At 46.8% G+C, this 15,016-nt stretch overlaps 1 protein-coding gene across 1 annotated transcript; it reads right to left on the bottom strand.

Moving 5' to 3' along the window:
- Positions 1–12,512: 12,512 nt before the first annotated feature.
- Positions 12,513–13,914, bottom strand: LOC140220257 (uncharacterized). Its single transcript, XM_072290272.1, has 2 exons — positions 13,163–13,914; positions 12,513–12,549 (listed from the first exon to the last, which is right to left on the bottom strand). Exons 1-2 carry the CDS (start codon positions 13,912–13,914, stop codon positions 12,513–12,515), a joined length of 789 nt encoding a protein of 262 aa, XP_072146373.1.
- Between the last annotated feature and the right edge of the window lie 1,102 nt (positions 13,915–15,016).

Here is a 15,016-nt window from a genome sequence, read left to right as displayed (position 1 = left end):
TACAAGGAATCTTCTAGCACCAGGGCACTCTTTGAAAGCTTTCTACAATCAAATAACAGCAATCGAAAGCAATCCATCGCTACGAAGAAGCACGGCCTTGGATGACCGTCCTGGTGATCTATTTATAGCCAAGCGCCACAACCACTACCTACTCGGGAGTTACTGTCCGCTCGTGACGACAAGCCTTAAAGTACTGATAAGAGTTAGCCAGACACTTTCTGACCCCACTCACGTGAAGGCATTAAACTGCAAAAAAAAAGTGTATAGTTCACCCGTGCACCCCTCTTAAAGCGCAGAAAAGGTCAGAGTACTTTCAACAGCAACACCAATGATTGATGTCTGCAACAGACAATACGACTACTCGGCTAAAACTCGGACTTGCTCCCACCAACCACAAAGATTGGCCAAGACAAGATCGTTCATCAGACTTCAAACAAAATTCAAAGACTGTCTTGAGTAAACCAACAAAATACTCGACAAGTTACAACTCGAAGACTATACAAGCCTAGGGCTCTTCCAAAGATACAAACTCAGACATCTTCGAAGCAATCGGCTCAGCCTCCTCGAGATACTGCACATAAGCATCCTATGTGCAGTTCCGAGCAACATCGTCCCCAGTCACTGTCAAATCTGCCCTCGGGTAATATGACTTGACCACCGCAAGGACTTGTTTGCAAACAGCCTTGTAGAGGCCAGCAACCTTACCCAGAGCAGTCTTCAGCCGCTCGACTAGTGAGCGAGGCTCAGCATCATCTTCAGGAGGAGCAATGGCATTAACTACATCATGCGCAGCACTAGTCAATTCTTGGAGCTCGCCTCGAAGCCTTCCTATGGTCCTACCATGATCTCTACAGGCCACCATGACCATAGCAAGCATAACTCCATTTTGATTTTTTTCTATCCCTCTGATGCTCACATGCAGCCTGAGCTTCAGCCAGTGATGCCCGGAGACGGTTAGCCTCGTCAGCTACCCGGTCATGAGCATTCCTCCAGTCAAGAAGCTGGCTACTCACAGCAGCCTCTTTTCTCTTGAGCTCTGCAACAAATAACAGATCAGAACCCTCGACTATAGTCGAAAATACTCAAAAATCGCGAGTACTCACCTTGATACTTCCTGTTCAAGGATTTATAGCGATTCTCCAATTTCTCTTGCAAAACTTCATGGTCAATCCGCTCTATGGCAAACGACTTTGCAGCCTCCTCATGAACTTTTAAGGATTCTGTAAGATGGCTACATTCTTGCTCCAATTGCGCTACTCTTTGTACAGTGTCATTTTGCTCCTGGAGGGCCCAAGCATTTCTTTGAGCTCTGTCATAGAGGTCCTGCAACCAAAAGCAAGTCGTCAAAATCAGCAAAAAAACAGTCAGTCAACGTACAATAAAGATCACACACCTGAAAGCTCTGGATAGCTGTCCGAAACTCCGACTCCGATGGCAGCTCGAGCAGTGGACCCTTAGTATTCTTAGCAATCTGAGGCTCTGGAGCTCCACCCAAGACAACACCTAAAAAATGAAACTCATTAATCGTTACAGGATATAATACATCGACTTCAAAAGGAGCACCTGTACTCCGACTACATACCCAGTGCGCCAACCTCATCAACCTTAGTCGTATCAACTAAAGCCAAAGTACCACCAACAGTTGTTGAAGACGGCACACCTCTAGAACTCGAAGGGACCGCAGGGATCTCCACTAAGCGGATAACTTCTTGAAGCATAGAGATAGTGGCACCAAGACGGCTTGTGTCCTCAACCTCGAGTGCGTCATCCATCATCAAATCAACTAAGGGACCAGAGAGTGTAGTCGGTGGACAAGAATCCATTCCTGTGTCCATAGGGATAGTATCCTCCGCATCCCTAAATCAAAACACGAGGTCATCACACGTCCTTCGGAAGTTCAAAAATACGATACAAAGAAAGATTCATCCAAAACTCACCGAGATGACCGTGGCGGCAATCGCACATGTTTCTTCTCAGTGACTGCCGATTGAGTACTCGGCACCATAGGGTCAGTCGGAGGTACGATATTCTCACCAAGTCCCGAAAAAATCAAGGATGAGACTACGAAACTTCAGACTACCAAATAGTTAGAAAAACTCACCACTGGCGATAACATCAGATAACAAAGCGCCAGCAGCAATCACTGGTGTCTTCGCGATGTCAGTCACCTCAGAAGATGCACCCACGACAACCTGTCCGAGGACTGGCAACTCGGTAACTGACGGTGCCGGGGCTGCAGGCTCAGAGGCTGCTTCCGAGTCTACAAGCGGCACCCCCATCGGTAACTCTTCAACAGCCGCGACACTGACAACGGCGTCAGCGACTACCTCACCCGAACTAGCCTCGTCGCCACCAAAAGTCGAGTCGCCGGCCTTCCCAATCAGCTAAAAATGTTAGCATTGCTCAAAGACAAATTCTTCAAAAAATTACCTTATACAACGAACACGTACCTTGGCACTCTGCGACCCCTCAGGGGTCAAACTTGACGACGAAACAGGCTGCACAACAGCTTTCTTTCAGACTACTCGCCGTTTCTTAGGAGGATGAGAAGGTTCATCATCAGAGTCAGCCATGACTATATCCCCTCTCTCAGACTGCGGCAAGAAGCCGAAAAGAACCCGGGACTGCAAATAAAAATTGTTACTCGAAAATTTTGCCACGTCCCGAAATATACAAGTGAAGCCAAAGAACATACCTCTGCCGGCCCATACCAACTATCAAACTGATGAAAAACCCCTGGAAGCACTGGTACCCCCTGATAGTTCCTAAAAAACTACCCAAGCAATGCCTCCACGTCATCATCAGATATGTCTTCAGAGGACATCCGTGACGGGTCATCAAAACTCGAGTACTCCAAGCCCGAGTGAGCTCGCTGCTGCAAAGCCTGAACTCTCCGCTTAAGAAAACTAGCGGCCACATTAATGCCAGTTAAGCCCAACGATCTCAACTCAGCAATCTGAGTCATCAAGTTAGCAATTTCAGGGGTGTCCTCAAGCTCGCTCACCCAATTCTCCACATGCTTCGGAGCGTGACCAGTTACTACTGGTAAGACAAGATCATGGTTTCCAATATAAAACCATCTCTTTTTCTAGTCGCCATGAGAGTCAGGCAAAACATACTCGAGATAAGCATTCGAGTTCCTAAGCTGAAAACCGGCCCCTCCAAAAACCTCCATCTTAGTCGCACTGGGCTGCGGCTTACAGCGAAACAACTTTCTAAAAAGCTCAAGACTAAGAGGGACACCCAGGAATACTTCAGACAAGTGTATGAAGATAGACATATGAAGCATGCCATTGGGGTTCAAGTAAACTACCTGAAGCTTGTAGTACCCGAGAATACCTCTGAAGAAGTCAGAAGTGGGCACTGCTAGTCCTCTTTCGACAAAGTGTGCAAGCATGACAGTCTTCTTCGGGTGCTCCTCGAACTGCCACACATTGCCAAAAGCAGGCCTCCACTTGAGTTGAAGCTTTGATTGAAGAATCTTAGCATCAACTAAAGTTTGGACCGCAGGTTCCCTCATCATGGAGTGCTGCTAGGTGATCCCAGGCGGCAGCGGCGCAGTCTGATTCGTGGGGCCACACTTCAGCGCCGGCAGCATGAGCTCTTTCCCCTTTTCTGATTTGGATCTCACCTTATCGGCAGCTGCGGCTTGGCTTTGAGTTTTCTCAGGTTTCTTCCCCATCTTCTTAATGCGCATCAGTCAGCCTCAGGAAAAGTGAAGAAGAGAAGGATTAGTGACAGATCTCACTCAAGGGCAAGGAGAAAGCAACAATGGCGGCGGCGGCACTAGAAAGGGCGGTGGCTCAAAGATGAACAGGAAAAAGGCGCACAAAATAGATCTACTAAAAAGAATGTAACGCTAACCACCAGCAGGCTCGCCCTAATATATCTCCATCACCTTCGGATTCCAAGTGTCAATTAAGCAATGATCAGATATAAACCGGATTTATCACCATAATATCCAACGCTACTCAAATCAAGAGGTTTGACCACTTCATCGACCACGAATAATCACCTAAGTGCTCGGGGGTTGTGGATACCGTACCTGTTGGATAAAGTTTTGTTTCTTCTAAAGACTACTAAAGTCGAAAACCAGAACACAGGATTGACCCTCAGCCTGATTCTTCGATTCAACCTAAGGCTCGGGGGCTACTCCATATGGAGTGCAATTGTCATCGCACCGCCATATAATCTCCAAGGCAAAGGTAACTCGAAGCAGAGACAGACAGAGTACCTTCGAGCCATGCGACAGTACTCGATTACTCGAAGGCATCACAACCACCTAGTAAGCACTGAGATTTACTCGGATAACGACTTTTGAATACTCGGAACTGTTCCACTCGACTACAAAGTACTCGGGGGCTTGTCGAGCATACATCCTAGGCCCACGAGTAGGCCCTGTACGTTCCAGTCAGGGGCATACTCGGACGTGATCAAAGGCTCGGGGGCTACGCGGTAGAGGAGCGTGGCCCACTTGGACTCCTGAAGACTAGTCGGAATATGTAAGGAAACTACTCTATCTAGGCCGAGTAGGACTCTGTAAACAAACCCGACTAGGTTTCTACCCTGTAACCCTGCTCCCCCGATCATATAAGGGCGGGCAGGGACCCCCTCCAGACAACTCATCCAAGTTCAATACAATCAACACACAGAACGTAGGGTATTACGTGATCTAGCGGTCCGAACTTGTCTAAATCGTATTCCTTGCGTCATCATCGACTACTTGATTCTCGACGACACCCACCGCACAAAAGACCACCTAGGGTACCCCCTAGGTGGGTTGCCGGTCTAAAACACCGATAGGGAGGCTACGGGGAAAGGGCACCCTTGGAAGGAAATTAAGTTTGAGCAATGACAGTAATTTGTTCCATAAAGCATGCTTCACGGTTCTGTAAGAATTGTGGCTCCGTATATCAAGGAACACAAACATATTCTATTTTCCCAATACCCAACAAAATCCGATGCTTGGATTATATGTCATCACATGGATACTTTTCCCTCTTGGTTGTGGCAACACCTTATGGGTAACTCCACGATTCATGAACAACTCGCTTGGTTAGCTAGGGGACCTTCTTTATTTCTCCTATATGTACAGGTGGCATACGGAAGTTCTTTACCAATCTTGCTAGGCAAACAAGCCATGGCATGGCGATTCCACCTAGCTGCTCCAGCGTTGGGGTGGAGCAGATTTGTGATAGTCAATATGAAGGCCTAGAGCTTGACCTCTAGAAGGTGATGGGAAAGGACACTAGGAGATGGACTTCACGATATCATTCTATGGAGCAAATGTTACATTATCATCCCTAGCCAGGAGGCATCATTTCTTCCCATAGATCCCCCACAGCCACCATCTCCTCAGAACTCAAGACCATCATCTCTAGCACATCCACCTCCAGGACCGTCATCACCACTAAGACTGTCGCATCCTGCTCGATCACCGTCTCAAGCACCATCGAATCCTAGAGGTGCGAGCGATGATGACCAAAACACCCCTCCCCGATCATCGTCTGCAGTGCCGGGACTAAAGTCTAGTGCGAGCAAGGAGCCTGCAGCACCTCTCAAGAAGTCGCGACCACCGCCTTCCAAGCCAAAGCAACCAAAGGCGAAACAACTGAGGAAGAAAACAAAGAAGTCTGAACCTATTAAGAAGCTAGCAAGCGATATGACTCCTGAGTAATTGGAGGAGGCACCGCAAGCATATGTAAGGGAGTTGTTTGAAAAAATCACTGCAGAAAGAAAAGCGAAGGAGATAGAGCCTAAGCTAGTAGATCTTGCCAAATTAAAGTTTTTTATTGGCATGAAAAAAGAAGTCAAGAAGACTTAACTATTGAACTACGATCGTTCGTTGGTTAAGTCTTATCGGAAAAAAAAACAAGGAGAGTCGTTGCCCAGTCGTACTATCCCCCAGCTCGAGCAGCAAGATCAGCAAGCAGATAAAGATGCTCTAGGTATAGCAGCTATGCCTTTAGATCAACAAATCAAGGTCATTAAGTTTATGGAAGACACATGTCTCTCGCTTGCTAAAATTCTAGGGTGAGCCGAACTGCCACCTCCAGAAAAGACTATACCTAAATGGCCCTTTGAGTTAGGCAAGCCTCTAGTCAGGCTTGAATTGGTATGGAAGCTCTCAACTAAGATCTATGAATTCGATCAGTGGTACATGGAGCAGTTGGCCAAGAAAGGGTCATGTTCGCTCTTCTTGTTAAACCGATTGATTTTTTTGTGAAGGTGAGAAACTATTGTGGTTGGAATTCAAGGATATTTATGAAGTGTACCATCAAGATGCCCTTGATGTCTCTCTCATCAGTGCTTGGGTTTTGTAAGTGTGTGTTTATTAGATGTTAATTTTGGCTCAGATTATTATTTTGTGTGTGTGTCGCCCTACTAACTTTGTCTTTCATTTTATGTAGGATCCAAATTCAGAGGTGCCGCGGAGAATCGTACTTCAATGTTGGCTTCATGGACCCAACACTTGTTAACCAAGATCAGATTCGGGATCACCCAAAGGATACATTGGACCGAATATACAAATTCTTGGAGAAACAGAATTACAAGCAATACATACTATTGCCTTCCAACTTTAAGTAAGTGTGGGTACCATCTATTTTTGTTTTCCTATGGCTTCAGTGTGGTGAAACTGCACAACTGATCACAGATTTGCCTTTTATTTTGCTCATGTTTTTTGGGCACCTACATTTATTTTTTCAGCATCCACTTATTTGTAATGCCTGTGTTGCTTCTGGGAGAATTCTAAAGTTAGCTTGGTTGATTAAACATGATGTACACCTGGGCTTTGAGAAATTGCACAATCTGAATTACTGAAAGATCACAGCTTTGAAAGCATAAGTTCACAGAAATTGCCTCTTTATAGGGTGAACCTGATTGTGCACAGCTTGCAAGCATCCATAGCAGCTGGCTTCGAAGCTGAGAAGTTATTGGGTGAAGGAGCTTGTGTGTAACGGTTAGTTTCTGTTTCTTTAGTATTTACTCTTGAATGTGCCCTTTTTTACTCTTCATTTTGGTTGCTGAAACAATGGCGATCAGTACGATCTTTCCCTTTCTGGTATTCAAGATGCTGTTGGCACATGATGCTGTGGATGTATGCTAACCAAAATAGTAGCCATGATTGGTAGTCTGAAGTTGTGGTTCTGACATTGGCATATGAAACAACAGAGTGGGTTTGCATTCTGGCACCACTCCTGCCCTTAAGTTTATTGTCGATTACCTTTCGTTTTCTTTTATGGTTACCTAGCCCAGACTCCTGTCTCCTGTCCAATGTTTCCATCTCTCTGTCATTTTGACTTCCACTGGCTGATAAACATATTGCTACTAATTGTTTATCTGAATTACATGTGAACATGCCCTTGTGTTTGTATTCTTTTAACATGGTGTGTTCTAAGTTTTTCTTTGTCTGTTCGATCAGTGATGAGCTACCATAATTTTCTAACTAATGATACTTGTGACAGCTAAAGGTTAGCGTCAGGGCATCAAAACCTTCTCAAGGTGCTGCAGGTAATTTATTCTGAATTTACATTCATAAAACTGAGCTTCAAGTTGGCCGCCAATACTCCATGTGTTGCATCTTGGGATTTATTTATTAGCTTGCACTTACTATAGTTTGTGCTTATGTATTGCATAATCAAAATTACTGAACCCGGACAAAGATCATTGCTCTGAAAGCATAAGTTCACAGAAAGCTTGACTGCATGCTGTCCATATCTCAAAATGTTGATTTCCCCGTTTTTTTGGTAGTGCAAATTTCATTGTGCTGAAACTGTTGCAAAATTCCATTACAAATCTGGTCAGTTGGGTTCCCTGCTGTGTATATATACCTTTGCTTGCTGGTCCTGCAGCAGCACCAGCATGCCCTACCCTTCCAGCTATAGCTGCTAGTTTACAGAATATCAATCAATCAGAATCCCTTCATAGAAACATGTCTGAGTGCTGGACCCACGGCTAGATGAAAAGTTAGGAGGAAAAAAATAAACCATGTTCAGGTTGAATACCTTCATAGAAACATGGCTGAGTGCTGGACCCACGGCTAGATGAAAAGTTAGGAGGAAAAAATAAACCATGTTCAGGTTGAATACCTTCTTAGGATAGTGTTGTACTCTATTGTTGGATTTTGATCATTTTGCCACACTGAAATTAAGGGACAAGAAGCTTTACTGCAATTTACTAATATCATGTTAATTTTATTTCCAGGACGCTGCTAGCTAGTACCGGCTGAATTGGTCGCTCATGGTACTACCTGCTCCTGGACCCATACTTTTTGTTTTTGAGTTTATAGACTACTCACAGCTGAATTAGTTGACATGATGGAAGTAGCAAGTTTTTCAGCTGCAAGCCACAGCTAAGAAGAATAGTGTTAGTCTTATTATGTGAAAGTGATGGCTATATCTAGCATGGACACTCATTGTACTGAATATTTTTGTAGAATTACATTGTACTGAATTTTTTGACTTGGTTATGAATGAATGTGCTCACTGTACTGAACTTCAAAACTAAACTGTAATCAAACGACCTTTCATTTTTTTATCCATTGAAATGATCTCATTGGATGGTCAGTCGGTAAAGCATTCGTTAACATCAAACCATCCATGGGTAAAAGTGGTTATGAACTGTCCGTCTGGGATGGTCCATCGGTATGACTATAGTCCGTCGGTATAAACTTTTACCGCGACTTACACCGACTGCAGGTCTCCATCGGTATAACTTTATACCGACGGACCCTCCATTGGTACGACTTCAACCCACAGTCTGACCATTGTTGGTTCGGGGCTGTGGTGTAGTGGTAGCCCTGTTTGTGGCCAGCTCAATGCCCGTAGCAACATCTTCTATCCCCTCCACGACTGCCTCCTCCATCTTCTTCAAGGCCGCATCACTGTTCGCCCCAGCTTCAAAATCTGCATCGGCACCGTCATCCCCGGTGCCTTCCTCCAAAACACAGGCGTCGAAAATGTCATCTTTTTTCATCCTCGGAGTTGAGGGAATATAGCTGCCCGTCGGCATTGACGCATAAGCTACCGTGCTCGATGCGGCGGCTGCACCAACTAATCGAGGCGCCACTAATTTTTCCATGGATGCCGCCAAGACGATGCACCATGCCATCGCGGATACGACCTCGGCGGTCGTCGATTCTCGCTGCTATGCCATGGATTGGCCTGCTATGGCCATATCCTCGGCCGTCACCAGCCTTAGCCTGAGGGGAGAAGGTCAAGAGGTGCAGGAGGAAGACGCGAGGAGGAGATTGCGAAGGGATAAGGAAGTTATTTTTGGTTGAGGAGAACATGAGGAGATGGATCGTGTGGTGGGCTTTGCCTAAATCTCAAAAATGCAATTTTTTTGGGACAAATTTTAATACCAGGACATCATTTTTTTCATATGGACGAATAGTATGTTAGACATTTACGAAGTTTTTTTGGAATTTTGAAGAAATACTATGGTTTTGCATAATATTGGAATAGTTTTTAAAGCATAGTATTGCTAAACCTGATCACTACGGGAGGGTACTCGGCAAAGTCCCAAAAATACTTGGTGAAGTCTTTGCCGAGTGTAACACTCGGCAAAGAGCACATGGCAAAAAATCCAACGGCAAAGCCAGCTTTGCTGAGTGTTTCTTTTCGCGCACTCGGCGAAGGCAATTGCCGAGTGCTAAACCAACACACGGCGAAGCATTTTCGAAAAAATAAAAAGCCGTCATGGCTGCCACCACGCCGCTGCCATGGTCGCCGCCACCACGTCGGCCCCCGACCGCCTGCCATCGACGCTGCTGTTGTGCCTTGCTTCCTGCCGTCGACATTGCCGCCGTGCCTTGCCTCCTGCCGTTGACACTTCCGCCGTGCCTTGCACCCGTACCTCCCACCAGCCGCTGTGCCTTGCTTCCCACCGGCCGCTGTGCCTTGCCTCCCCGCTGGCATGCCCGCCGCCGCCACCACCACCCGCCGGCCACCACCACCACCACCTCCACCACCACACCCGCCGACCACCACCTCCACCACACCCTGACCTCGACGTCGACCGCCACACGAACAAGCTCGCCCCACTCCTTTCTCCGTCGTGGGCCGCAGCAGCACAGCTCGCCACCGCACGACTGCTTGAAGGCCGCCGGCGGTCAGGGAGCTGGATCCGAGGTGGAGGGGCGGAGTCCCCCCCGGATCCGGGGAGGATCCGACCGGATCCGGGGAGAGGGGCGGGGTGGCGGCCGGAGACGCCGCCGGAGAGGGGCCGCCGCGAGAGAGAGGGGCGGGGCAGAGAGAGGGAAGAGGGGAGAGGAGGGGGAGGGTCGCCAGTAAGGGAGGAGGGAGGGAGAGGCCGGCGGGGGCCTGGGGAGGGGGCGCCAGTGGGCGGGTGTGGGAGAGGAGGGGTGCGGGAGGAGAAGGGTGCGGGAGGAGGGATGCGGACCGGGAGAAGGGGAAGAGTGGAGGAGTGGAGGGGCGGCCGGTCGTGGGATTTTAGGGGCGGGGTGCGGGTTTTTTTCTTTGCCGAGTATCTTGAGTGTAGCACTCGACAACAAATTTGTTTGCGAGTGCCCAGATTGGGCACTCGGCAAAAAAAAAATCATTTCTTTTTATTTTTCCTTCTTTTTCATAACAGTTTCTACTCATATTATTTGATTATATTATGCGGTTATAGGTCAAATTCACTCAACAATATATATTTGATTGTTCTACTCATATTATTTCATTATTTTATGCGGTTATAGTTCAAATTCAATTTATATTAATTAAAATTCTATAATTGCACTTAATACATTAAAATTATTTAATGGTTCCAAAAAAATTACAAAAATTTCACATGAAACAATGTATGTTCTCTATTGCCTATCAAAAAGTTTTGTAGTCAAAACAAAACTCGACCGTCACTCTGACTCCAATTCTTATCGAATCCTTCTCAACGCTACTATTTTTCTTCTGAGATGCTTCGGTTTGTAAACATCGTATGTGACAAAATATGCGAAACCTTCTCAATTTTTTTCCACAACCTCCACGTATGATATCATCACATCATGACAAATCTCATGATTTTCAGACTTCGCTTGCTTTTTTTACAATTTAAAAATCATTCGGCCACACGTTCGTGGTCGTGTTTCCTGAACAAAATGTTCGAAATTTCTTTTCATTTCACGGGTCATGTCTCAAATTTGGCTAAATAACATGAATATCATTTTTCTACTCATTTTATTCTATAATTTTAATCACTTGCAGTTCAAATTTGACTTATACCAAAAATTTCCTTGAAATACAATTAATTAATTAAATATAGCAAAAAAATCTAAAAATATACCAAATTTGAACATGAAGTACCACATGTTGTATGTGGGGAGTAGAAAAATTTTCAAGGTGAAAAAAGAAAAAAACTTATTGTTTTACCGAGTGTCAAAAAAACACTCGGCAAAGACGCTTCTTTTCCGAGTATTTTTTCTTTGTCGAGTGTTTTTAGCTCAGCACTCGGCAAAGTGCTTGTTTGTCGAGTGTTCGAGAAAAAACACTCGGCAAGAAAAAACACTTGGCAAATTTGATGTTTCCGTAGTGGATGTGATTTTGGAATTCTGGTTTTTCAGAGTTCTTCATATCTTTTTTTCCCTATATTCTGGTTTCACTGGTCTCTTATCGGTAAAGCTTTTTTTACCATGGCTTTTAAAAAAAGGAAAACAAACGGGCTCTAGTTGTCTAAAATGTAAATGTTTATTTGACCGTAGCAATCGTTCAATGCGTAAGCGCAGTGTGTTGCTTTCCAGCGGCCCAGCCTTCTCCTTGAGCTGCTTCCACTCTTCAAGGACCTCAGTTAGCTTCCCCAGCTTCATCTTCAGCCCCGGGAGGCAGTTCCCGTGCAGCGTGCACACCTTGTTGAAGTTCTTGCTGAGCTCGCAGAACCCGGTGAGGTACGCCGTATCCATAAACTGCACCAGTAGGCCGTGCTGTGCCGGCAGCACGTGCTTCACCTGCTCCAACACATCTTGCTCTTTGGTGCCCGGGTAGGACCCCCGCGCCGCGTACCAGCTCTCGTAGAACGCCACCATCCTGGCGCTCGCCTTGACATACACGAATCCGGTGTTAGCTTCCTTGTTGAGGTCATAGGGGTTATCACCGGGGTAGCGGTCGCATGACATGGCGATGTCGGCACCAATTGGGATGCGCAACAGCTGGTTCCGCAACCAGATGATGTCTATATCTGTGACGACGAAGCTGTAGCCGAGCTGAAGGACCCTGCACCTGGAACCGGTTCCTGCGCCACATCATCTCGAGGTAGCCCTTTGACATGTACGCTTGCTCCGCTGTGTAGACAGCACCGTCCTCTTCGACGCGGAGGTGGTAGCAGAGCGAGTGCGCACGCTGGCACTGCTTGTACGCCTTGGTGTCGACAGCGATGATGATCAAGTGCTTGAGCAGAGGTGCCGTTCTGATGCCCAGGCGGAAGCTCAGGAAGAGATCCTGGAGTGAGCCCGGGGCTGCCCACGCCTCGTTCGTAAAGGTCATTATTACGGTCTTGTCATCCATGTCCGGCACCCTCTAACTGCTGGAGCTTGTCGTCGGCTGAAGTTTCAGCCTGGCCATAAGTAAAAAGGAAGGTAAAACTTGTAAAGGTAAATCAGGGGGCATTCATTATAGATCAATATATGATTGTGCACTCACAGCAGGCATGAGTGCACGTACTGTATCAAGCCTTTTCATGCTGGGATCAGCTTGCGTTCCATTACCTAAGGTGAGTTTGTGCTTGGGCAGCAAGATGCTGCAGGGGCACGGAGCATTCGGCAGTAGCAGGACGAAGCAGGCTACGGTGATGGATGCACCACTACTGGAAACAGCCGATTTGGGCACTCGGCGAAGCTCCAAAAACACTTGACAAAGGCTTTGCCGAGTTAAACCAACTCTCGGCAAAAAAAGTAAGCGACGGGCAGAAGACGGTGACGACGACTTTGCCAAGTGTCTAATGGCAAAAACACTCGACAAAGTCCTGCCTCTTTGCTGAGTGCCGGCTGCCAAAACACTTGGTTGGCAAAGTCTGCTTCTTTGCCGAGTGCCAGCTGCCAAAACACTCAGCAAAGTCTGCTTCTTTGCCAAGTGCCGGTTGCCAAAACACTTGGCAAAGCCTGCCTCTTTCCCGAGTGTCATCGGGTAGAAACACTCGGCAAAGAGCCAAGCTTTGCCGAGTGTCAAACCCTGACACCCGGCAAAGCCTCGCATCCTGGACCAGATTTTGGCCTTTTTGTCGAGTGTCACTGTAACAGTCGGCAAAGAGGCCAAAATCTGCCGAGAATAAGATGCATCCGTTCGGACAAGCATGTATATGCTCATATGGCATCTTTAGTGCATGAAGGAGTTTACGTGCCTCATACATGCTCTTTGGCAGAATGTGACCATCCGGGAGCAGGCTAACAAAAATTGTTAGCATAACATCGAAGGCTTCTCGACTCCAGCTAAATTGGGACTTTATGGCCATTAGGCATGCAATGGCATCCAGTTGAGAAACCTTAGTATTCCCGTGAAGGGGTTGCTGTGCCGCAAACAACATATCGTAATACGCCTTTGCGGTTGCCTCTGCCTCATCCTCCCTACGTCCTTCATCGAAGTGAGCTTTATGATAGTCATTTAACATGTATCCAACCCCGGCATCAGCATCATAATCCTCGATGCGTTGTCTCACGACCTCGTCTCTCACACAATCGGATTCACCATGGTAGATCCACCAGGTATAGTCTGCCGTAAATCCATTCTTGCAAAGATATTTACCTATGACCACCTTAGTTTGTCTACGCGAGTTTGCACAAATGCTGCAAGGACACCAAGTGGCACGCGCTCCTTTAACCCTTGCAAATGCTAGTTCCAAGAAAGCATTGGTCTTCTCAATCCATTCATCAATAAACGAACCCTTACTGGAGCGGCCAGTGTACATCCACTCACGGTCATCCATCCTCTAACATATCAACAAGTAATATAAAATCAATTGCATCTACAGGTTCCTATACTATCTAATAGGTGAAGATAGGTTCTAATCCCACCCGAGGATGTGTAGATGGGGTTAGTTTCCGAGACAGAATTTTGGCAGCACCTCCCCGCTATTCTCCAAATACACGTCCTGGTAGGGAGATTGTGTATCCGAAGAACAACAGGGAGATGCTGCCAAAACTCTATCTTGGATTAGAGTAGAGCATGGAAACTAACCCCATCTACACATCCTCGGGCTGTCCAAAAAATGTGGACAATTCAAAACAGAACGGTTATAGATATACAAAGATCTGCATATTTCCAACCGTATATCTTTCGAACGGGAGACGCCTAGCTAGGTTACGTGATATACGAATATCCTATGTTTCACATCATCCGGAAAGAGGGGTGTAGGATGTCTCATCTTGCTGTCCTGCAAAGTGACGAGTCGAGGACGGTGGGGAATGATCTTTGCAATAGCCTCTCCTGCAACAAAGGAGCATAATAGTGTCAATTCAATTGTGAGAATATAACAATTCACACTTCACACAGTACCCTCTGTTCAATTCAAGGAATTGGTAATTCTTCCTTACAAATTATCTTACTGCTATTTCACAGGTGCATGAAGTACTCAAGGTGCATTTACTATCTATTGGTTCTTAACTGGCAGCATATGTTCATGTGCATTTTGTGTACAAGAGATTGCTTATACTATTAATTTGTTATTGACTACTACTCTCACAGGTGGATGAAGTACTCAAGGTAATTAAGCAAAGTAGAAGCACCAGGCCAAATCGACTCATACTCCAACCTGTCACGCAGGGGGCCGGGGGTGGCGCTATGGGCAGGGGGCCGGCAGCAGCACCGGGAGGCCGCGCGTTGGGGGTGCCGGGGCCAGGAGGCCGGGCGCTGGGGGCGGGGGCTGGGGGAGGCCGACGGCTCGGGCGTGAGCGCGGGCCGACGACGGGAGGACGGCGGTAGGGTGCGGGAGGCCGGGGGTGTGGCGTGTGTGCGTGTTGAGTTTGGGTGCCTGCGTGTGTGTGGGTGAGGGAGCGGTGTTACTGGTTATGAAGCACGTTTACCGAGTA

This window comes from Setaria viridis, chromosome 8 (genome assembly GCF_005286985.2).
Source record: "Setaria viridis chromosome 8, Setaria_viridis_v4.0, whole genome shotgun sequence".
In the NCBI taxonomy this organism is placed as follows: Eukaryota; Viridiplantae; Streptophyta; class Magnoliopsida; order Poales; family Poaceae; genus Setaria; species Setaria viridis.
This window is presented reverse-complemented; position numbering and strand designations above follow the sequence as displayed.